The sequence below is a fragment of the Giraffa tippelskirchi genome, chromosome 6 (assembly GCF_054371585.1).
Source record: "Giraffa tippelskirchi isolate mGirTip1 chromosome 6, T2T-mGirTip1v1.2.pri, whole genome shotgun sequence".
NCBI lineage: Eukaryota > Metazoa > Chordata > Mammalia > Artiodactyla > Giraffidae > Giraffa > Giraffa tippelskirchi.
Window position 1 is genome coordinate 19,891,212 of NC_137280.1, and position 25,550 is coordinate 19,916,761.

Consider the following 25,550-nt stretch of genomic DNA (forward strand, 5'->3'; position numbering starts at 1 on the left):
CCTCATGTCCTCTCCTACACCCAGGTCCACATTCCTGCATGTTCAGAGGATGGATATTTCCATCTGGTCATCTGTCTGGGACCTTGTTTCTCCAGCCACATTCCTTAGGAAACAGTGCTTCCATGCTCTTCCTGGCTCAGGTAGAAAGCTCTGATCATCACTGATTCCTTTTTTTTCTCTCCCCCAGCTACCAAATTCTGTCCATTCACCTTTTCCAATCTAAACAAGTGAACAAGCAAAGCCCTGTGTTTTTGTCTTTCCTTACTATTACTCAATCTGGTTGTGATGATTCATTTTCTGTTTCAATTTGTCTAGGCCACAGTACCCAGATATTGGGTCAAACATGAATCTAGACATTACTCTGAAGATGTTTTTTAAGACTAGATGGACAATGAAGTCAGTTGACTGTGAGTAAAGCAGATTATCCTCTCGGATGTGGGTGGGCCTTGTCCAATCAGTTGAAGGTCTTAGGAGAGAAAAGACTGAGGTCCTCCAAGGAAGAGGGAATTCAGCCTGCCACCCACTGTTGGACCCCGGCTGCAACATTACTCTTCTTTGGGTCTCCAGCCTGTTGGCCCACCCTGCTGACTTTAGAGGTACCAGCTCCACAGTCATGTGAGTCAGTTCCTCAAAATAAACCTTTCTCTTTCCACACACACAGCCTATTGGTTCTGTTTTTCTGGAGAACCCTGACTAATACACTGTCCTACCTCTTAACTCAGCTTCCTGTTCCTGTGTTCACTCCCCTCTAACCCTCTCCAGTGAGGCTCACTGGCTTTTTGTAATGTTGATTTACTCAGAAAATTTGCTGAATCCCTATTGCTTATTGATGGACAGCTGTGTTTCCCAAACATCAGATGTTTGTGTATCTTCACTGAGCTTGACATGAGTTTTCAATGTCCCAGCTATACAGTTACTTGTTTTAGATTTTCCTTTGCATCGACCCTTCTCAGGAATGCTTGCATTTTGGCCGGAATGTGTGTGTTTTTAAGATAAAAGTTCTTGCAGGCTTATTTTGGGTTTCAGTGAATAAGTGAAGAGTACTTTTGTGGAAGTGTTTTGGGCTTTCCTAATTCCTTGCAACCCCACAAGCTGGTTCTCTTGAACTGAAGCTAAATGTCTAAGACAGAAAGTCCTAGCAAGATGGAGTCATATGGTACAGATTGCTACACCTGTCTTGGGTCATCAAGTCCGAGGAGGCTCCTTCTTGCCTCTTCATCTGTGGATGGGAGTGGGGATGGTGAATGTTTGGTCCCCCTTCTGGGGTAGGGATGGGGGTGGGGAGTATGAGTAAGGGAAGAAGAGGAAGAAAGCAAGAGACCTGGTGCTTGAAAACATCCTATTTCATTATTTTCTAGAATTTATTTCTGCAACATCTATTCCAAGGAAAACATTAGAAAGAAATATGTAATTCCTTTGCATCAGTTACCCTCTTTGTCAATATTAAATGACTTAGTCACTTCTGTGGAGAATTAAAGAGGTTGATTCATGGCGATGTGACCCTCCCGTTACTTCTGCTTCCTTTTTCCCTCTTGTATATCAAGACTCAGAGCCCTTGGGAAGGGCCTTGCTGCACTCAGAGAAGAACCTGAGAGGAACCTGTAAGTAAACTTTCAGAATAATCTTGATTTTGAAATTGCTTTTTTTTTTTAAGAAAAAATTAAGTATTAGTAAATTGGAATAAACAGATGAGACCAGAGGAAACTTGAAGCCCCTGTTTCTATCCCTGACAGTTTACCCATGAACAGAAATAGCAGAAAGAAAGCTTTTGTTAACAATGGTCTGAGGGATCTGAATCCCTCATCACAGGGAGGATGGAAGCTTTAGCATCTTCTTAACAGAACAGCGGCGTGGACTTGCGCCACCCCGGGCTTTTGAAGAATTGATCTGTTAGCCAAGGCTCAGGTCGGGGAGAGGAACAGGACTGGCTGCGAAAGGGCTGCCAGGCCTGACAGACAATGCCAAGCCAGACTGAATTGTTCTGTAGACACTGCTCGGTTTACCCCGATAGCTTTCATTAATCTTTCCTTTCTTGTGTGAAGATTGCTTTCAGAGAGGAAGGCGTTCGCTGGCTTTCCCAAGGCAAGAGCGATGAAAACAAAATGATGAGGAACTCGGCGCTGCACCTCTCGGCGCTGCTCGAGCTATTTTGGCAGGCTCAGAGAACAGTGCGTTCCCAACCAATTTATGAAGTTTGCAAGAGTTTTTTAAAAAAAGGAAAAAAGAAAGGACAAGAAACACTCCATTCTCCTCATGTCCCTCTCTGGGGCCTCCTGGGCAGCTGCAGAATGCCAGCGCCCAGAACGGGCTTGGCCGCTCTCCTTTGCCTTCCTTCCCGAGACTGTGGGCTAGAGGACCCTTAGAACCGAGCTTCTCAGCTAGCCCACGTCACCTCTGCGTTTCCCAGCGAGGGAGGTCGGGGGAGCAGGCCAGGTCACAGGTCTGCTGTCTCCCAGCCTCACCCTCTTTTTTATGTCTCCTCTGCCCTTTCTCCAGATTGCCTCTAGAGTGAAATTTCCACCAAGCCCTGAAGTCACTGAGAGGCTGACGGGTCCAGATTAGGTTTCCGCAGGGGATTAGCAGACCGGGCTGGAGGAGCAGAGAAAGTGCATCGGCAGCGGGCCTGGTGAGCAGGCGCCATCCGAGCTGGTCTCCCTTACTGGAGATCTTGTGATGTCAGGCCAGGCGAGTGCTCCCCACACGGGGAAGGAGGGGAGAAACAGGACAATGCTGAGGTGCTCGTCCTCTAGATCTTTCCCCAAAGAAGGCTGCGTTGGTTTCTCCTGCACTTGCAAAAGCAGTGAGCCTCTGGGTTTCTGTCTGTCAGCTCCAGAGCGGCACTGGTGATGTGTATGCATCTTCAATACCTTTCCATCCAGAAGGCTCCCAGAGTGGGCCACTTCAGAGGCTGTAGTGATTTTTGTCATGGCTGTTGATTGAGCCTCATATCTGAAGCAAGGATCCATATTTTGCACCTTGCGAGTTAATCTGGGCCCCAAAGAATCACAGGACAACATTGGAATGTTCATCTCCCTGACACCCCAACAAAGTGGGTAAACAGAGCTCTGGGGCTAGGGCCTGGGAGCTAGGAGCCCATGCCTCCATGCCAGGGATTTTGCTGCGACCACTGACATTTAACACCCCCTAGGAAAGACCATTGAATCCACTGTGAATGCACCTCCCCGCTGGTGGTTGCTGGTGTGTGCAGGTTGATGGAGGAGCCTGTCTGCTTTTGTTTCCCATGGCAACAGCTCAGCTCTGCATGGAAGCAGATAAGTGAGGGCTCAGGCTGTGTACACAAACCGCACATTCTTCATGGCTCCCTGCGTGGACCAAGTGCTTCTCATCACTGCCCCTGCTTCTTAACCTGTTCCTCCTACCTGGTGGCCCAGACAGTAAAGAATCTACCTGCAGTGCAGGAGTCCTAAGTTTGATCCCTGAGTTGGGAAGATCCCCTGGAGGAGGGCATGGTAACCCAATCCAGTATTCTTGCCTGGAGAATCCCCATTGACAGAGGAGTCTAGTGGGCTACAGTCCATAAGGTCGCAAAGGGTCGGACCCAACTGAATGATGACTAAGCACAGCAACCCAGCCACACAAAAATGACTTTCATCTGGTGAAAGAGACATGGGTCCTCAGTGATAGTCTCCTGTGGACTCCAGCTATGGGTTCCTGGACCCAGGGTATGGTGAAACTGGAGTTTAGGGGTAAAGGCAGAAAGATGATCATTGTTCTTTGGATATTGCTGTTGGTAAAAGCAAAGAACAGGTACATGGTCCTGGGGAGACACTGACATCTAGTCAGCAGATAAACAGTGTTGCTAATGGAGGCATGATACAGGGGAACCACGTTAAAGAGATCGGCTGAGACTTTTAGGTGCTGCTGAAGAAGCAATGGAGGCGGGGGCTCAATCCAGTAGCACAAGAGAAGGGAATAAAATAGAGCTGGAGATCTTTGGGCAGAAATAAATATTCCCAAGGCATAAAGAAAAACCTTTATGCATGAGACTGGAATCTGGCCTACAGCATGATTTTTTAAAATGTCTCAGAGGATAAAAAGAGAGACAGGCAATTCAGATGACAGGAGAACAAGCAGGATAAGATGCGGAGGAAGACGGAGCAGAGAGAGGAGGAGGAAGTCAGGTGCGGATTCCCCAAAGGCCAAGGATTGCAAACGATGACCAGTGGCCAAAAGCATTGTCAGACTATTTAAAAATAAATTGAGCCAACTTAAAAAAAAAAAAACTCAGGAGGTGTTACCCAAAGAAAGTGAGATTTCTGGTTTCTCTTGAAAAAAATCAGAAAATCTGGCCACACGGCGTCTGTGTACAACCTCGAAGAAAACCTGCTGGGGTGTGGCTGCTGCTCCAGCAACTTCAACTGGGGTGTGGGCTTCATAACCCCCCAAGACTCACTGTCCCATACCCCTGCCCTCCAAGAAGTCTCTGTCTCCTGAGTTCCCTCACTCTTTATGGTGCCTGTCTGACCCCTGCAGGCATTTGAAAACCTCAGTGCTGCCCACGCTGCCCTAATGCCCTAACTCAGGGAAAACCCCGACCCTGACTTCCAGTCCAACAGAATGCAGGTCTCATCCCCTGACCCTGGGAGAACAAGTGCCTTGCAGCCTGGACCTCAGACCAGGATGGGCCTGACCCCCAGCTGGAAATCCATTGTCAGCTCTGGAGGATTCAGCTAGTCTGTGCTGGCAGAGAAGGTGGAGGACACCCAATGTATAGGACAAGGCAAGGAGAGCGTATACCCGTGTTGTTGAATATGCACTTGATGATGCGTGCGTGATTGGGGTTTTGGGAATATAGTTCAACCAGACTTAGAAACTACTCTTTGAGGATCATGTTAAAGAGAATCTGAGAAGCTTGCCTATCCTGAATCCTCAGTAGCACTTAAACATGAGATAGAATTCTGTTTCTTCTGCTTATTCGTTATGTGACTTTGGGCAAGTTATTCAGCCTCTCTGAGCCTGAGTTGTCTCATCTAAACTGTATCAATATGATCACACAGAGCTGTGGTGAAGCTTGAGAATATTGTATTTCAGATGCCATAACAGTGGCCAGACTCTTGGTAACAACCTGATCAGTATTAATATTATCTATTATTATTACTATTTTGCTTGTTCCTCTTTTTCTAATTATTTATTTAGTAATAGCTGAAGGCAAATTTGGTATGTGGGAAATGTGATACTCTGTTGCTTAGGAACTCTGGTAGGGATTTTAAAATGGGCTTCATGAAGAGTCAGAGATGAGATGTTGATGGAATGGGAAATGTGTCACCCTGTGGCAGGAAACTGGGGTCTGCCTCCCACCTCTGCCTCCAGTGTTGGAAAGGCCTTGGCAAGTCCAGCAGCCTCTCTGGATTTCCATTTGCTCATCTGTGGAAACCAGCTGGCCAGGTGTTAGTCATCTAGAGCTGTGTTGTTCAGTACACAGACACCAGCCACGTGAGACCATTTAAATTTAAATGAATTAAAACTAAAGTTAGGAATGCAACTTCTCAGTTGCACTAGTTCTAGGTCAAGTGCTCAGTCATCACATAGGGCCAATGCTGACCACATCAGACAGCTCAGATACGGAATGTCTCCATCATCACCCAAGGTGCTGTCAGACAGTGCTGGATTCTAAAGACTGCCACCCAACATCTGGTCCTCAGATCAGCAGCATCAGCACCACCCAAGACTTGTTAGGAATGTGGACTCTCAGGTGCCATTCTAGACGTTTGGGATCAAAATCTGCATTTTGACACGACTCCCCCAGCCATAACATACTCAAGTTTAAGAAACTTTGACCTAAAAGATTTCTTCCAGCTCTAAAAATAAAATAAAAAAATCTGGTATCTGCCTGAAAAAGTCTTTGAGAAAAAAGAAGCAATCGACTTGTCTAAATCCTGATTCCCTGTTTTGTTTTTTTTTCTAAAAAGAAAGGATTGGGGCCGCTGGAAGAAAGATGAGCAGAATGACTGCACCTCTGCAGGACCAGAGGATAGAAATCAACAGACATCTATTAATAAAGGCACCGTGTCAAATGTCAGTGCTGGGAAGGCGGAGCAGTCCAGCTCCTGCCTCTGAGCCTCCCATCCTTAGGGCATTCAAGCCTTGCCTAAAGAGCTTCAGAGAACAGAGGTTCAATTCTCTGTGGCAACAACGAAACAAGAAGAAATGGATTGCATTTACTGGGTACCTTATCTCCAGGGCATCTTAACCTGCTTATGAAATCTCCTCTCCTTAAACCTCACCAGGAAGGAGCTCAGGCAAGTCTTCTATTCAAGTAGGGAAAACGAGGAGAGATTGGTGAAGAAATCAAGGCCACATTCAACAGTGATGGGAAGGGCAGAGTGGAAAACCAGTCCTGGGCTCATGGTCCAAAGCTCTCTCCTGTGGCTTGAGATATTAATATAAAATAGGAGGGAAGGTGTATGGTCTCTTGCTGCAGAAAGTTTTGGTGTCTTTTGGTGACGTGCTGTTTTCAACCCCAAAACAAATGGGAATAATATTAGATCTGTTGCTTGTTAAGAAAACATGTGCCTTTTACAAGACAAAATTGCAGGCATATATCTTACATAATTGTTATTAGATTTTATTGGCAAATGTTAAAATTTTAATGGATCCATAAATCTGTTTCTCACTTGCAGAGAAATCTCTTTATTAAGAACACACTGTACAAGGATAAAGGCAAGAGAAGGGGAAAACAAATCTAAAATATGCATTATTAATTTTTTAGAAAGCAAGCAACATGGTACCTCATAAAGGATATTAGAAAACATAAAACAGCTGGGATTTATGATTTGCTGTAGAGAAAAATCTGCTGATTTGAGAAACATGCTTATAGGGACAACTGTGCTGTGCTGTGCCTAATTGCTCAGTCATCTCCGACTCTTTGCCGCTCCATGGACTGCAGCCTGCCAGGTTCCTCTGTCCACGGGGATTCTCCAGGCAAGAATACTGAGTGCGTTGCTATGCCCTCCTCCAGGGGATCTTCCCAACCCAGGGATCGAACCCAGGTCACTTGCATTGCAGGCAGATTCTTTATTGTCTGAGCCACCAGGGAAGCCCACAGGGTCAACTATTTTGATGCAAAAAAAAAAAAAAAAAAGAGCAGTTAGAAATGGGTTTGTGATATACAAACAATGTCTTAAAGAGTCACTGACAGGAAGTGTGATGAGTTCCAGCAGATAGAGTGAACTGAGTACCCTGTCACACAACAGAGCCCAGAGCCGTGGAATCTGGGCATGGTGCAGGGGGACAGGAAGATCTGGCCTGAATCCTGTTGTGCCACCTGCTCTGTGTGGTCACTGACACATTTCAGCAAGCACTCTGGGCCTCAGTGTCTATTATGTGAAATGCAAAGAACATCTGTCTCCAGAGACTTCAGAGGGGATACAGAGAGAGACTATTTGTAAAGTGCTGCTAGGACACAAAAGGCAATTAATACCCATTAGTGCACCAATTACTTCCATAATGGTTTGAGGTCAAATCCAAAGCCCTAACAAAGAAGGCAATGGGGCCACGCCTAGGAGGAGAGGCGGCACCTCCCAAAGGCACTGGGGCTGGCGTTGTGTGAACTCCCCATCTGCTCACTGCTGGCTGATCAAGTCCTCCCGCCCAGCAGTGAAGCAGGGCTGACTTGCACTGGCAAGGCTGGGAACGGTTCAGGAACACAGGGGCCATACATGATTTCTGAGGGTCAGCGAGGCGTGCATTTGGAGTCAGTGCATGGGAGTACTCAAAGTGTGTGTGTTAGTTGCTCAGTTGTGTCCGACCCTTTGTGACCCCATGGGCTGCCGCCTGCCGGGCTCTTCTGAAGTCCATGGAATTCTCCAGGCAAGAGTACTGGAGTGGGTTGTCATTCCCTTCTCCAGGGCATCTTCCTGACCCAGGGATCAAACCCAGGTCTCCTGCATTGCAGACGGATTCTTTACCATTGAGCCACCAGGGAAGCATGGGATCACTCAGTTCAGTCCAGTCACTCAGTCTTGTCCAACTCTTTGAGACCCCATGAACTGCAGCAGGCCAGGCCTCTGTGTCCATCACCAGCTCCCAGAGTTTACTCAAACTCATGTCCATTGAGTCGGTGATGCCATCCAACCATCTCATCCTCTGTTGTCCTCTTCTCCTCCCACCTTCAATCTTTCCCAGCATCAGGGTCTTTTCAAATGAGTCTGTTCTTCGCATCAGATGGCCAAAGTATTGGAGTTTCAGCGTCAGCATCAGTCCTCCAGCCTCCAAACTGGCATGAACTGAACAACCTGAAATGAGGAAATGACTCTCTTCCTGGGTTCAGGCAGAATGGGGGTAATGTAGGGCAGAAATGAGATGGGGAAATAGGCAAGTTAGGAACAAGCCTGTGGAAATTTCTCCAATAGTATAGAGGGCTTGCAGCTCTTGGTACATAATCTGAATGGGAAAGTTCACTGCCAACCTCCAAGCCAACCTCCAGTTCTGAAAAGAAGCAAGCTTAGGGGAAAAAAGAACTCTGTTCTTTTGCTGGTTACCCTTCTAATGACCATTTATTCCCATCCCCTTTCCTCCAGATGGAGTTAGAACACCCTCGTGGGGAGGACCTTGAATTTCTCCTAAGGCCAGTCCCACACGGTAATGCCCCTTCTTCAACACAACGTCTCCCCATTTCTATTCTCTGCCCTGAACTTTGCCATTCAGATTATGTGCCAAGAGCTGCAAGCCCTCTATATTATTGCTGGAGAAATTTCCACAGGTTTGTTCCTACCCTGCCTATTCCCCCATCTCATTTCTGCCCTACATTAACCTCATTCTGCCTGAACCCAGAATGAAAGCCATTTCCTCATTTCAGGTTGCTCAGTTCACGCCCTCCAGCCAATGCCCAGACGCTTTTCTCACATCACGAGTGTAATTCACTGTCTGGAACCATATTAAGCTACTCCATAAATCCAGCCCCACAATATTTGATGTGAGAAGGGATTTATTTGAGAGGGTTTAATAATTGATCAATGTCTTCATTAAAATTCCATACGTACAGTATAATGCTCATTAGATATTTTCATGTCAATCAAGAGAGCTCAAATTTATTTTCTACTGATCCAAGTGAACCCAAGTCTCTCTGAGTGCATCATGGACCTAAATCTGCATGACTGTCAGGGCAGTAGCAACCCCTTAGCACCTTCATTTTAGTTATGCCAGATCTGGGAAAAAAGAAAAGATGATTAACTTAGTGACAAATTATTCTTGTTTTCCTTATAAGATTCTCAGGAGGGAACTGCACTGGGAGGGTAAGAGCTAGGGAGGGAAAGCACAGTGGCACAGAGCTGACTGCATCGGTCCCAGTCCAATGCCACGTTTGAATTCGGAGGCCTTCAGTTTGCTTTCTTGTTTGTAAAATTAGAGCACAAGAAAATAGATGATTATCTGAAAGCGATCTCACTTCCAGCAGTTTGTGAAAACTGCAGCCTGTCCATCAACCTAGGGTTTGTTTCAATTAATAAGACCCGTGGCACAGTCCCGCTGCTCTTATCAGGGAACTGTCACTGCCTAACAAAGCAGTGCAGAATTCAGGGGCTGAGAGTAAACAAGCATTTCTTATTACTGTTCAAGTATCTGTGATCATCTGGTGGCTGAGGACTGGCTATGCGATATGTGATGTGTGGTATGTGATATGTGATACCCTGCTTCACATATCAGGCAGTGGACTGGCCATTGGCTGAGTTGATGGAATAGACTGGTCATGTGCCTCTTGTCATTCAGCAGTCCAACCTGTGTAACAGGCAGAATGACCCCCCTGAGCCCCAACCAAAGACGTCCGTGTCCTAATGCCCAGAACCTGTGGCTCTGTTATCTCTCATGGCAAAAGAGATTCTACATGTGTGCTTCAGTTAACAATATTGAGATGGAAGGATTATCTGGGTGGCCCCAGTATAGTTACAGGGGTCTTTATAAGAGGGAGGCAAGAGGATCAGAGTCTTGAGAGAAGATATAAGGATGGAAGCAGAGGTCGGAGAGAAAGGAAGATGAAGCATTGCTCTCTCTGAGATGGAGAGTCCACAAGCCAAGGAATATAGGCAGTGTTATAAATTGGAAAAGGCAACAGAACGGATTTTCCCCTGGAAACTCCAGCCTTCTGGGCCAGTTTTAGACTTCTGACATTTAGAACTGTATGAGAATAAATATGTGTTGCTATAAGCCATTAAGTCTATGGAAATTTGCTATAGCAGTAATAGAGGCAAATACACCTGGACTTGTTAACAAGGGCTTCCCTGGTGGCTCAGACAGTGAAGAATCTGCCTGCAATGCAGGAGACCCAGGTTCAATCCCTGAGTTGGGAAGATCCCCTGGAGAAGGGAATGGCAACCCACTCATTCCAGTATTCTTGCCTGGAGAATTCCACGGACAGAGGAGCCTGGCGGCTATAGTCCATGGGGTCACAAAGAATCAGACATGACTGAGCAACTGACACTTTCACACTTTCATAAGCCACTAGCTGTGGAAATTTGCTTTAGCAGTAATAGAGGCTAATACACTTGGACTTGATAACAAGTTCGTAGCAGGGTTCCAAGAGAGGCAGGAGGGAATCATAAACTCAGAAAAGTCACACTGTCACTTCTGCCACATTCTGCTGGCCAGTGGTGTCAAATTCAAGGGCTAGGGAAATAAACCCCACCATCGGATTCTATTTCTCTCACCTCTTGATGGGAGAAGCTGTAAAGTCACCTTGTAAGGAGGTGTTGAAACTGAGCAGTACTCTGCAGGGCCTTCCCAGGAGCCAACCCCATGTGCCCCGACTCTTGTTTGTAGAAGAGTTTCACCCTCCTAGGCCTTCTCCAAGTCCAAAGAGCAAATTTAATCAGAAAAGCGAGAAACTACAGAAACAAAGGAAAATAGTCAAGCAGAATAAAATAATGAGTTTAGCCATAAAACAAAGTCAGGGCCCTTTAGTTCCTCCTTACAGGCTATACATAATATTTAGCACCATATCCTTGAGTTGTTTTGCAGACATTAAAACCTCCATCAGGTGAAAGAAGTTAACTGCAGGCTGACCACAGCAGGTGGGCCTCAGACTGGCTGGAACCAGGTTGATGATGCTAATTCCCAGAATGTCACACTCACCACTGAGCAATCAAGAGCTACACGAGCTGATCAGGCACCTGCAAGCCTCTCCCCCATCTTGCCTTTAACAGCCCTTCCCCAAAAGCCACTGGGGAGTTATGGCCTTTTTTTTTTTAGCCATGTTTTTTATTGAAGTTCTGCAAAGTGTCGGACACGACTGAGTTCAGTCACTCAGTCTTGTCCGATGCTTTGCAACTCCATGGACTGCAGCACGCCAGGCCTCCCTGTCCATCACCAACTGCTGGAGTTTACTCAAACTCATGTCCATTGAGTCAGTGATGCCATCCAACCATCTCATCCTCTGTCGCCCCCTTCTCCTCCTGCCTTCAATCTTTCCCGGCATCAGGGTCTTTTCAAATGAGTCAGCTTTTTGCATCAGGTGGCCAAAGCATTGAAGTTTCAGCTTCAACATCAGTCCTTCTAATGAATATTCAGGACTGATTTCCTTTAGGATGGACTAGGTGGATCTCCTTGCAGTCCAAGGGACTCTCAAGAGTCTTCTCCAACTGACTGACTGACAATTTATAATGTTGTGTTAGTTTCAGGTATATAGCAAAGTAATTAAGTTGTATATATACACAAGTTAACTGTATGGCAACCCACTCCAGTATTCTTGCCTGGGAAATCCTATGAACAGAGGAGCCTGGCAGGATAGGGTCCTTGGGGTCACAAAGAGTCAGACACGACTGAAAATGCACACACACACACACACACACACACACACACATATATATTCTGTTTCAGATTCCTTTCCCTAGGGTATTACAAAGACATTGAATACAGTTAATTGTGCTATACAGTAGGTCCGCACTTTTTATCTATTTTATACATGAAGTGTGTATATGTTAATCATAAACTATTAATTTATCTCTCCTTCACCCTCACTCCATGATTCCATTTGGTAACCATGTTTGTCTTCTGTGTCTGTGAGTCTATTTCTGTTTCGTAAATAAGTTCATTTATATCAAGTTTGGATCTTTTAAACACAAGCTTCCCATTCTTCTGCGTGGCCCCACACTGGGGACCTTGGGATAAACTCTGTACTTCCCTTTCCCACAATCCAGTGCCAGTAGCTTAGCTTTACTGTGTTTGGTGAGTGGACCCAATTTAAGTTTGATAATAGTGTGGAGACTGAGAAGGGTAAAAAATTACAGCCATTCTTCTTGCAATCAATCTATCACCATGCCCTTTGCAAAGTGACAGAGGACACTTAAAAGTAGCATCTGACCCTGGTTTGTTTTTCATTTCCAGGGACACAGGGAGCATGGGTGTCTGGACCTCAGGCACCGACATCTTCTTAAGCCTCTGGGGGACATATGTGTCTCCAAGAAGCCCTGGATGGATGGCCTTTACCCAACACGTGGGTGTTTGCTGTTTTGCCGCTTTCATTTCCGTGGGCCTCCTCTCTGGGGCCTTCTACTGGTTTCTGTCCTCATTCACCATCTTCATCACCTCCTGGATGGCCACGTGTGTTCTGCTGTGCTGCTCCAAGCATGCACGGTGTTTCATTCTGCTGTTCTTCCTCTCGTGCGGTCTGCGTGAAGGCAGGAACGCTTTGATCGCTGCGGGCACAGGGGTGGTCATCTTCGGACACGTGGAAAATATCTTTCACAACTTCAAGGGGCTCCTGGACAGTATGACTTGCAACCTGAGGGCAAAGAGCTTTTCCATCCATTTCCCACTTTTGAAAAAATATATCGAAGCAATTCGGTGGGTGTACGGCCTTGTCACTCACCTGAGTCTATTTGATGATCTTGTTTCTTGGAACCAGACCCTGGAGGTCTCTCTTTTCAGTCCCAGCCAAGCCCTGGAGGCTCAGCTCAACGACACCACGGACAAAGCCCTGGGTGTCTTGTACCAGATGGTGACGGCGACTGAGGTGCTGTGCTCCCTGGGGCGGCAGCTCCTTGCCCTCACGGGGCTGCTGCTGCTGCTGCTTGGCACTGGCCTCTTCATGAAGCGATTCTTGGACCCTTGTGGCTGCAAGTTTGAGAACATCTACCTCACCAGACAATTTGTTCAGCTGGACGAAAGGGAGAGGCGTGAACAGAGGCCCTGTGTCCTCCCGCTGAATAAGCAGGAGAGGAAGAAGTATGTCGTCATCCCATCTTTCTGCCTGACTCCTAAAGACAGAAGGAACCTGGGCCTGTTTTTCCTCCCGGTTCTTACCCACCTCTATATCTGGCTGCTGTTTGCAGCCGTAGATTATCTGCTATACTGGCTCATTTTCTCCATGAGCAAACATTTCCAAAGCTTGCCAGGGCTCGAGGTGCACTTAAAACTGCACAGACAGGTAGGTGCTCATGGGTCCGTCTCACCCGGTATCCTAGCTGTCTGCAAAAGATCGTAAACGTCCCAAGGAAGGGCAGTGTTTTATTTCCCTCCTGGATCCCCAGTGACTGGCATGGAGCCTGGAATGTAGGAAGAGCCCCAAACGAGTTGGTTAAACTGAGTTGAAACCCCAGTGTTATATGATAACGTTCTGAACATCTTTGATCACTGCATTAGTTTCCTGGGGCAGCCGTGTCCCAACAGAGAGGACCGTGGTTTTTGTTCATCCCATCTTTCCTCTTTTCCATTTTTTCCCTGTGGCAGTTTATGATTACGTGGACATTTCAGGGGGCTTCCCAGGGGGCTTCCCTTGCCACTTCCCAGGCACAGTGGTAAAGAACCCACCTACCAATGCAGGAGATGTAAGAGACGTGGGTTCAATCCCTGGGTTGGGAAGATTCCCTAACATAGGAAATGACAACCCACTCCAGTATGCTTGGTTGGAATACTTGCCATGGACAGAGGAGCATGGAGGGCTACAGTCCCCGGGGTCACAGAGTCAGACACGACTGAACCCATTCTGGACATTTCAGAGGATCTGCATACTGTCAAATACTTGTCTTACTTGTTTTTAAACCCAGTCATTGTGGAGCTGAGCTAGGTGGGATGTGCACTTGAGTCTAGTGTATGTGTCTGTGTGCATGTGCACAGACAATGCGTGTAGCTGTATGTGTTTGCGTGTGTATATATGTGTTTTTGTGTGCGTGCAGGAATGTCACGCATGCTGGGTGGTGTGCACTAGCCTGGGCTGGTGAAAACACCATCCACTGTTTCCTAGTGTCTGACTTTCTTTCCTCTTTATGGAGCTACAGGAGGTTGTGCCTCTGCAGGGAGAAATCTCGGAGGCGGAGGGCAGAAGGGGACCTGGAAACCCTCCTCTGAAATCCCACTTCCTTCTGCAGTGTCCACACTCTCCCTCCCTTTTCTCCTGGTCAGCAGGTGCTGTCTGGCCCCTGTCCCTCCCACTCCCGGGCTGCTTCTCAGAGTTGATTACTCTGAGCACTCCCTTCCCCTGAAGACTTCAGTTAATTACAAGAACCCCCCGTTGCTCAAGATATCTGGAGCAGAGTGGATAATGGAAGCAGAGTTTCAGATGGAAGCTTAACAAGATTTCCAGGCCGGCTGGATCCTGGGGGGCAGCTGGTAAAAGAACCCCTCCTCCCCTCCCCCACAGCCCATCCCCTTCCCGTCCTCCCTTTTTTAACCAGCTCCTCTCTTTCTTTCTCTTTTTGTTCCTCTCTCATCTGTTTCTCTCTCAGCCAAAACCCATGCCTGGTTTGTGAATTCTCACTGTTTTAGACTGGGGCGGGGTGGGGAGATCGGGGTGGGAGAGGGAAGCGATCTCTGCCTTTCACAAAAGGCCCAGAAACTTCCCAGTGACAGTGTCCTGACAAATACATTTTGGGGTGTTGCGAGGGTCCTAGGGATGCAAAGATGTCTCAAGCGTGAGGGCTGCCGTCGAGCAGCTCATGATCTGGTGGGGGGAGGCCGCCTCGGACACTCACAAGGACGGCAGAGTGGTGGACGCTGGAACAGATGAGAGTACCAGACTGCTGTTCCGGCTCCTCTCAGACTCTCTCCTGCGGAGCCTGGGAGACCGTGCCTCCAGCGGCCGGCTTCCACGTGACTGGCAGTGCCTCTCTTGTTCCTGGATGCCCTTGGAGATTCCTGGTCCCTCCGTTGGGGCAGATTTGCAAAGCAGTCAAGCAAGACGAGAAACACTGTCTCAAGGTTCCTCCCACTTTCATATGATTTTAAATAAAGAAGAGAGATGGGAGATAACATGACTAGACCTCGCTGGATGGCTGGGCACTGTAAGAAAAAAATAGCTACTAGGTCACTACTTATTGAACACCTACTGTGTGCCCAGCACCAGTCTGCATTAACTTTTCAGGACTGTCTGCTACCTGAGCGAATCTTTTCATTTGTTACTCGATGCCGTTTAGGCAAATTGTTTACTTGGGAGAGACAAACACATTTTAAAACACTGGGATACCATTTAACATCGCTCTGTATTTTGAGAGTTTGTCTTCCACATTGCCCTCTATCAAGCCCTTACAAAAGTGTTGATTCAACCCTGACTCCCAACTGCAAAATCCCCGGTTAGATTCCTAAACTAAATAACTTCTTTTCAGTCCGGACACCCGCTGCTTTCTTATTGCAGGATTTCTCATCACTGACTCAATCAATATGTTTGTTTCTTCAACGGTATTAAAAAGAGTGCATGCCTTTGCTCTGGGGACCGAAAACTCTCTATTTAATTGCAGGCAAACTGTCTTTTTTTAATAAGAGAAAAGGAGAGGCAACAAGAATGCTTTCTCCTGCCTAGCTACAGTGTTGGGGAAATTGCAGATTGGACTTGACATTTGTGTTAAAGTCCCAGGATTGAGGTTTCCAGATTTTTCACTGGTATTGGGGTGAATCCAAGGTGCATGGTGTTCTCTGGGTGTGGTTGGGTTCTTTTCAGAAGTCATTTCTGGCTTTTGGGCCCCAGGGCTCTGGGGCACTAGGGTGATAATAACTTACTAAGTATTCCAGTCTGTAAGGTTAATGCTCCATCCCCAAGGTGCTTAATTTACACTGGGAGTAGTTTATTCGTGGGCAGGATCTGGTCCGTTAATTCCTGTTTTACCAAATTGGAAAACAGATCCACTGAGAGATGATGTGACTTTCTCAGGTCAGGGAAAAGTAAGAGCTGAATCAGCACACACGTCTCCTGCTGGTGGCTTGTCTGGGTGGCCCAATGTCATCTGCCCTCTGGGTCATTTTGATGAGGGCAGCTGGTTTATTCTGCTGCCTTCAAGCAGGAAGGAATGCACCCCTCCTAGCATCCAAGAGAGATGAGAAATTGTCCTATTTTGAGACCTCTATAAATAGGATTTTAGAGCCACTTTCAGTAAATATACTCTTTTTAGTATCCTTGCATCAAGAATAATTCCACCCCATCCCCGCCACTTCAAGCTCTAGAAGGGTGACTGAGAACATAATTTAATGCCTCCACATCTTTATGACCTTGTGGTCTGCTGACGGGGTGTTTGTCAAGATGCAGAGTCTATGACTGGGTCTTGATGGGCTCTGCTACAAAAAATCTCCTCCAGTTGAGCTAAAACCATCTTTCATGAATCCCACATCCTCTGAAGTATAGAAACAGGTATTCCATACATGGGTTATGTGGTCAAAATTGTTAGAAGACTTCCCTGGTGGTCCGGGCTTGCCTGGTGGCTCAGATGGTGAAGAATCTGCCTGCAATGCAGGAGACCTGGGTTTGATCTCTGGTTTGGGAAGATCCCATGGAGAAGGAAACGGCTACCCACTCCAGTATTCTGGCCTGGAGAATTCCAGGGACAGAGGAGCCTGGCAGGCTACACAGTCCAAGTGACGCAAAAAGTCGGACACGACTGAGCAGCTTTCACTTTTTTCTTTTCCCTGGAGGGGAAGGAAAAGAAGTTTCCAGTGGTTAAGAATCTGCCTGCTAGTACAGGGGACATGGGTTTGAGCCCTGGTCTGGAAGATCCCACATGCTGCAGAGCAATTAAGCCCATGTGTGTGCCACAACTACTGAAACTTCAGTGCCCTAAAAGCCTGTGCTCTGCAGCAAGAGAAGCCACCACAATGAGAAGCCCAGGCATGGCAACTAGAGAGTAGCCTCCATTTGCCACAACCAGAGAAAGCCAGTGTGCAGCAATTAAAAACCCAGTGCAGCCAAAAATAAAATAGATAAATAATTTTAAAATCCTTTCAAACATTATTAGGAGAAGGATTTGCTGAAGCAAACAAATTTCTCTGCTTTCTTCTCAGAGCCTTCAACAGTCTCGTGGGCATCATTTCTCTCTAAAGAAGAGACAGAGCAAACAAACTTACCTGATATCCTTCTCTCAAGGAAATCTGTATTTCCCCAAACCCACTTTGGAAAACACTGCAGTAGCTAAGACTAAAAGTCCTCCCTTCTTTTCTCCAATTGTTGCACATAAAAGGAGTTGGAATAGCTCCTTCCACTAAAGCTCCCTGAGTGTTTTAAGATAAATGCTACCTGCTGCAGAGCAGTATAGAGAAAGACTAGGACAGGGTATGAAAATGGCATGGATCTTGATGATTTTATTCTTTCATTTTAGGAACAAGGGACTCAAGACATCATCCATGATTCTTCTTTTAATATATCTCTGTTTGAACCAACCTGCATCCCTAAACCGAAGCTCCTTCTGTCTAAGACCTGGATTCCTCTCAGCATTATTCTTGTGATACTAGTGACGCTAGGACTGTTGTCCTCCATCCTGATGCAACTTAAAATCCTGGTGTCAGCATCCTTCTACCCAAGCGTGCAGAGGGAACGCATGCAATACCTCCATGCGAAGATACTGAAGAAAAGATCAAAGCAGCCAGTGGGAGAAGTAAAAGGGAAACTGAGTCTGTACTTTACAAAGGTAAAGCCAAGATGGGGGTGTAGCCTGTAACTAGGGAAATTTTGAGCTTCAAGGGCAAATGGAATTTCAAAGCACTCTTCAAGTTTACATTAAGGCTTATATCCCCAGCAGCAGATGCGGAGACCCTGTGGGTGAGGGGGTGGGGATGGGGAACAGACATACATGGCTAAGTCCAGAAGATTCTACGATAATGCTGGTCCAGAAGATTCTGCAAGAATAAGCCTTCAAAACGCTGATTCCAAGTGAGTTTTTCAGTCTTATCATAGAGAAGCCACTGGGAATGCCTCCTCTAATGGCTGCTAAAGGACAATGCCCAGAGAGAGTTATTTTACCAGAGTAAATAAAGAACAGAAGGGAAGTATCTGCTACAACTTGGTAAACTCCAAAGAATTTGCTCATTGTCCAGCATTAAAAGACATGGGGACTGTTCTTGTAGTCCAGTGGCTAAGACTCCAAGCTTCCAATGCAGGGGACCTGAGTTCAATCCCTGGTCAGGGCCCTAGATCTTAGATGCTGCAACTAAGACCTGGTGCAGCCACATAAATAAACATTAAAGTTATTTAAAAATATATGATGATATTTATATGATATATGCACATTTATACATATGTATGATAACATAATGACTTTCATACACATATAAAATGAATACTTGTCAAAGACTTTATTCAACTTATTAATTAAAAAGGGAACAGTAAGAAATTCCAACCAGTTCAAAGAGCAATTTAAATCACACACATGTATACAAACCACTGAGAAGACCAAAATTAATTTGCTTAATAGATGCAAAACTGGCTTCTTCCAACAGGGTGGATGGGAGGATGAGTTGTATTCTACTGGGTGAAAATTCATTTGCATGTCCATGGACAAGAATCATTTGCGTTATTGCCATCAGCCATCTACAACTTACGGAATCAGAAAATATTTCATAGACAATGAAAAACCAAAACAATCCTTAAGGATAAGCTTTTCTGGCCATTTCAAAGTCTTTTGAAAAGTTTATGTCAGTGGCAGCTGAAATAATTCTAATGCTCATTCATCCAACTTTGTGTTTTTTTAGATTCATTTCTGGCTTCCAGTCTTGGAAGTGATTGGGAAGAAACAAATGGACATTGCCGGTGAAGACACCCCAGAAGAGACCCCACACAGCTCTTCAGCCGCCCTGTGCCAGCAATTCTTCTCAAGTCTACAGACTGCGGCCCTTCCTCATCCCCAGCAGGAGAGAACTGCACAGCAGGGCCCCTCAGTGGCTTGAATTTGCGGGGTCAAGCTATTTGTTTCCATAAAGGGCTCCCAGGTACATGGTTAAGCGGTCTGTCTCACAGACCAGGCACGTGGTCTGGACTGTGTGTCAGCGTAACAGGACTATAGCGCAGGCCCTTCAAGGGTGAGTCTCAGCATAGATTAATAGTCAAAGAAAAAAATTACAAAAAATAAAAATCTCTACTATAGACTCACAAGCGAATATCAAGGAGAACATACATGTATGATGCCAGCAAAATATCTTTCAGTGCTTCTGTCCCTTCTCTGCCCTCCTTAATATCCTTCTGGCTATTTCCTATTCTCATAACTGTCGGTCTGCCTCCTGCACCCTTATTCAAGAACTCTTTCCAAAACCCATCTCCAGCAGCTCCCAATTTCTTTTCACCATCGCCTCTCTCCTACCCTCTACTTTCCTGGATCTCTTTGGTTTTTCCTCTTCTACCAAATCCTCTAGCCACATTTATTTAGAGAAAACATTTATTAAAATCATATGAAAGGCTGGTTACAATGTTCACCTTGGGCCTCTTTTTCACTATACTCAACATACACTGTACAGTATAGGGACATATTTCCCCTATACCCAAAATACCTAAGAGAAAAAAAAAATACTGATTCTGTTTTCTCTATAGTGTCCAAATAGGAAAGAAATAAACATTAAATTTTTTAAACTTTTCATTTTGAAGATTTTTCAGACTTAACAAAAATGCTGCAAAATAGTACTGCGTTCCATCTACCCATCACCCCTCATCTCTGAATATTACCATCTTATATAACTGCAGCACAACTGTCAAAACCAGGTAATAGCATTTGGAAAATGTAGAATCTACAAAACTCATTGGATTTTCACCAGTTGTCCCACTAATATCCCACTAACGTCCCAAGGACTGGTCCTTGATCCAGTCCAGCCTCACACATTGCATTTGTTTGTCATAGTTCCTTACTCTCGTCTGATCGGGGACAGTTCCTTAGTGTGTCTTTCTTTTTCTTTCATGACTTTGACACTTCTGAAAAGTGCTGCGAGTTATTTTGTAAAATGTCCTTTGACTTGGGTTTGTCCGATGTTTCCTTGTAAGGAAACCCTGGAGACGTATTTTTTAGCAACTGTACTACAGAAGTGCTGACGTGCTCTTTTCAATGCACGAGATCAGGGGTAGGTCATGTTGACGTGCCTAGTTACTAGTGAGGCGACCTTTCTTCACTTAGTTAAGATGGGGTCCACGGATTCTTCCACTATTGAAGTCATTATTTTCCCTTTGTAATGGATAAGTATGTTGTGAAGAAGTACTTTGAGACTAGGCAAACATCCTGTTTCTCATCATACATTTACCCTTTAGTTTTTGCATTCAAGGATGCAAAATAGTGCCAGCCAAATAGTGATTTTCTATTTTTATAATATCGTCTACATTTTTAAATTGAAATTCTACATTATCCCTAGAAAGAAACTTTTTTTTTTCAAAGACAACTTTTACTGGAATAGGCATTTTACACATATGATCTCATTTATGTTTCATAATAATCCTGTGAGGTTGGTAGTATTATTTCTATCTTCTCGATGGGAAAACTTACCCTCAGAAACCCTGACTTAGCTCGCCTGGGATGGGGTCTTGGCTTCCGCATGTTTAAAGTTCCCAGATGATTCTAATGGTCAACCAGCACTGAGAACAATCATTCCAGGAAGTTTTATATTGCAGTTCTTTCAATACAGGTCGTCAATGGTGAAATTTCTCTAGCAGAAGGAGCCTACATTAGAATTCTGTCTGAGTCAGCATTTCCCAAAGTGTGTTCTTCAAAGCACTAATCCCTTAGTTGTTTCATAAAAGAGATAAATGATGTTAATAAATCCATATCAGCTGCCTTCCAACCTTGAAGATCCGTAAAGCATGTTGGCATAATTTTTAAGAATTAAAAGAAACCCTATAATAATAGATCTTTGAGGAACCCTGCAATAAAGGAATATCATATAATTTTGTTTCACCCCAAATTTTCTCAAATTATTAAACTGTGGTACAATTTTAATTGTAATAACTATTAATAGCACATAGGACCAGCTCTAGAGCCCAACCTCTGATAAATGCTGATTTAATTAATATAACTTTTTGACCAAAAAAGACCTATGGTGAAGAGAAATTTGTAGTTTTGGATTTTATAAATATTCTAATGACTTTATGCTTTACTGTATTTTCTAAACAAATATATATATTAATAAATGGATATGATATGTGATTTTTTTTTAATTCATTTGGCACTTATTTCTCCTAGAGAAGGGAATGGCCTCACATTAACTAAGGCAAAAAATCAACTGCTGAAGTTAGAATACACTCATACACAAAATAAACTCCGAAGGCCTAAACGTAAGACATGATGCCATGAAATTCTTAGAAGAGATCATAGGCAAAGCATTCTCTGACATAAATTGTACCAGTGTTTTCTTAGGTCAGTCTCCCAAGGCAATAGAAATAAAAACAAAAATAAACAAATGAGACCTAGTCAAATTTACAAGCTTTTGCTTGGCAAAGGAAATGATAAACAAAACAAAAAGCCTACAGAATGAGAAAAAATATTTGTAAATGACAAGGACTTCATTTCCAAACAGTTCACACAACTCAACAACAACAACAACAACAACAACAACAAAAAACCCAAACAATACAGTCAAAAAATGGGCGGAAGACCTAAATAGACATTTCTCCAAAGAAGAAATACAGATGGCCAGTAGACACATGAAAAGATGCTCAATGTTGTTGATTAGAGAAATGCAAATCAGAACTACTATAAGGTACCACCTCACACAGTTCAGAATAGTCATCATTAAAAGGTCTACAAATAACAAATGCTGGAGAGGGTGTGGAGAAAAAGTAACCCTCCTACGCTGTTGCTGGAAATGTAAGTTGATGCTGCTGCTATGGAAAATATATGGAGGTTCCTCAGAAAACTAAAAATAGAATCACCACATGATCTAGCAATCCCACTCCTGGGCATATATACAGACAAAACTATAATTCAAGATATATGCACCCCTATGTTCATAGCAGCATTATTTACAACAGCCAAGACATGGAAACAACCTAAATGTCCATCAACAGATGAATGGATAAAGAAGATGTGGTACCTATGTATCAGCACAATGGAATAATACTCAGCCATAAAAAAGAACAAAATAATGCCATCTGCAGTAACGTGGATGCAATTAGACATTATCATACTGTGTGAAGTAAGTCAGAAAGAAAAAGACAAATACCATATGATATCACTTTTGTGCAGAATCTAAAATATGACGCAAATGAACCTATCTATAAAACAGAAGCAGACTCAAGGACAAATAGACAGATTTGTGGTTGCCAAGGGAGAGGGGGTTGGGGAGGGGTGGAGTGGGAGATGGGGGTGACAGATGTAAGCTCCTCTATACAGAATGGATAAGCAAGGTCCTGCTGTACAGCACAGGCTTCCCAGGTGGCCAAGTGCTAAAGAACCCTCCTGCCATTGCAGCTCAGACGTAAGAGATGTTTGATCTCTGAGTCAGGAAGATCCCCTGGAGGAGGACATGGCAACCCACTCCAATATTCTTGCCTGGAGAATCCCATGGACAGAGGAACCTGGCAGGCTGCAGTCCAAAGGTTGCACAGAGTTGGACACGAGCTGCAGTCCAAAGGTTGCACAGAGTTGGACACGACTGAAGAGACTTAGCAAACATGCACAGAGAAGTATATTCAATATCCTATGCTGAACCGTAGTGGGAAAGAATATTTTAAAAAGAATGTGTATATATAACGAATCACTTTGCTGTGTGGCAGAAATTAACACACTATAAATCAATTATACTTTAATAAAAAATTAAAAATAATCAATTACTCAATTTTTAGAAAAAATTGGATCCTCAGCCTTTCTAAATTCTATTAATTAATGAGCTTACTATTCACCTAAAAATATCACCTTTATCCACAGCAAAAATTTGAACAAGGCGCATAGAAGGTGCTGGGGATGCCCAGATAACTCACCTTCGTCCCTGTCTTTGGGATGCTTTCAGTCTAGTCAGGAAGACAGACATATGCTTAGACAATAAATAACAATATGTGGTAGCTTTTGCTAAATCCCAAGGGCATGGAGCAGGCAGTGCCTGCAGGGAACAGTGGCCTGTTTCTCTGCCCCTATCTGAACGCTCTAAACTGAACGCTCTGTTTACCCCTCCTCTCTGTGAGAAGGACGCTAGAGGGGTTGATAAAGGGGTCTTAATTTCCTTGAAACCAAATTGCCTTTCTGAAGTGGCAAAATCCCTGTTGTTTCTAATGGACCATGACTTTGAACAGTTCGCCAGATACCTGGAGAATGTCCTGCTGTTATTATCTGTTAGGCATGCTTGCCCTTATTCTGAAGAGCTTGTCCCCACTGGAAGGACAGACGGGCAAAGAGGTGCTGGTCACCAAAGGCAATTTTGATCTTGAAAACAAGATTCAGACTTGCTTATTAGGGCCAGTCTAATGTAGCACGTAAAATGCTTATTAAATTTCAGCTTATCCACTTTAGATTTAAATGAATGGTCAGTTAAATTTCTGGAGACATCTATTGTGAAGTGCGCTCTCTTAATCTTGTAGAGGCAGAAAGATATTGCCTTAAGTAGTTTAATACAACTTCCTTTCACCTCTAATTTTAATGGCTTATAAAACTGTATCACATGGTCTAAATCACTATTTCTCATCTCATGAATCTGTACTTGGTGGCCATATTTTGCTATAAGTGTCATTATGATGCCCTCATTGACTCCATATTTGTTATCAGTTGTGTTTCTCTTTGACAGTAAGGTACAATAATTCTAAAAATCTTCATACTAATACATTTCTTTTACCATTATCCTGAGGATGTTAAATATTGTCTTTCCTCTTAGATTCTTTATCTGCTGCTTTTTCTGTTAGAACCTACTCAATCCTAATTATAATATGGGATAGGTTGACATCTTCACATATTATACATTTTTGTCTTAATTCACGTAAGAGAAAGAAATAAAAATATCTAACACCTAAGGACGTCAGAACTAACTTTTTCACACAGTCAGTAATACTGACAAAGACCACTGAGGTCAATTTTTATTATTATTGCATTTAAGGCAAAACAAGTTTTAATGATATGGTTAACTCACTTACTTTAATTAATCTGATAAAAATGATTAGAGTCACCAATCCTTCACACTGCCTCCAAGTAAAAAAGTTAATTGTTCTCTTAAAGATGTTGGGTATTACTTAAAAGAAACCTTTCATGTTATCCTAAGACCATAATCATTAAGCCTTATGATAACATAAGATGTAGTGGTGTGCATTTATATAAGTTCATACACCATATATAAATTAATCAAAGTTCATACACCAGAGAATTTATTAGGTCAGCTTTTTAAATCATTGCTTTCAAAAATGTCCAGTATCTTTCTATATTTATAAAATTGCTTACAAAAATTAAACTTGTCTTAAAATCTAAGCAGATTTGTTTAAAATTAATTATTGTAAAGATTTATTAATACAATCCATGTATTGGGCAAAGTTAGACAGGGAAACTCAAAAGATTAAAAAGCAGCTTTGAAAAGATTCTCATATAATTATGGTAAATACATGCAGAACTTTTGAAATTAGAACTTTGCACTTTTAAATAAAATGACAAGCTAATTGCTTGTTCTTAGTAATATATCATGGTTCAGAACCACTATATCTGTGAAGTTTAGTAAGCATGAATTGAAGAGGTGAATATAAAATATCTATTTTGACAAGCACCAATTAGCAAAGTCAGTCCAGGAACTATTGCAGGAGAGCACAAGAAAAAAAGAAGGAGGGTAATCCAGGATATTTGTAAATTTATCAATGACATACACATTAGAAACTAACGCTGTGTTTAGTAGAGCACATGCATAACTTTTTAAGAGAGTTTTTTTTGACTGAACAAATATAGTATTTTAAAATCACCATATAAGAAGACAAAAGTCATTACAGATTCTGAAAATAAACTGGACAAATTAGAGAGTGGCATGAATGAAAAAGTCAATGATTCCTGGTGAGATTGTGGAAGATTATTTTTCATATTTAGAGTTTTCATTTCATGCAAAGATGGGCACAATAAAGGACAGAAATGGCAAGGATCTAACAGAAGCAGAAGAGTTTAAGAAGAGGTGGTAAGAGTACACAGAAGAACTATATAAAAAAGGTCTTAGTGACCTGGATAACCATGATGATGTGGTCTCTCACCTAAAATCAGACATCCTGGAGTGTGAAGTCAAGTGGGCAGTAGGAAGCATTCTACAAACAAAACTAGTGGAGGTAATGGAATTCCAGCTGAGCTATTTCAAATCCTAAAAGATGATGCTGTTAAAGTGCTGCACTCAATATGCCAGCAAATTTGGAAAACTCAGCAGTGGCCACTGGACTGGAAAGGTCAGTTTTCATTCCAATCGCAAAGAAAGGCAATGCCAAAGAA

General features: G+C 43.8%; 1 protein-coding gene across 1 annotated transcript; it reads left to right on the forward strand.

The window, feature by feature from the left end:
• The first annotated feature begins 12,342 nt into the window (after positions 1-12,342).
• DCSTAMP (dendrocyte expressed seven transmembrane protein) lies at positions 12,343-19,735 on the forward strand. The gene is made up of 3 exons (XM_081502268.1): positions 12,343-13,378; positions 17,529-17,837; positions 18,898-19,735. Exons 1-3 carry the CDS (start codon positions 12,350-12,352, stop codon positions 19,090-19,092), a joined length of 1,533 nt encoding a protein of 510 aa, XP_081358394.1. The 5' UTR covers positions 12,343-12,349; the 3' UTR covers positions 19,093-19,735.
• Positions 19,736-25,550: the final 5,815 nt, after the last annotated feature.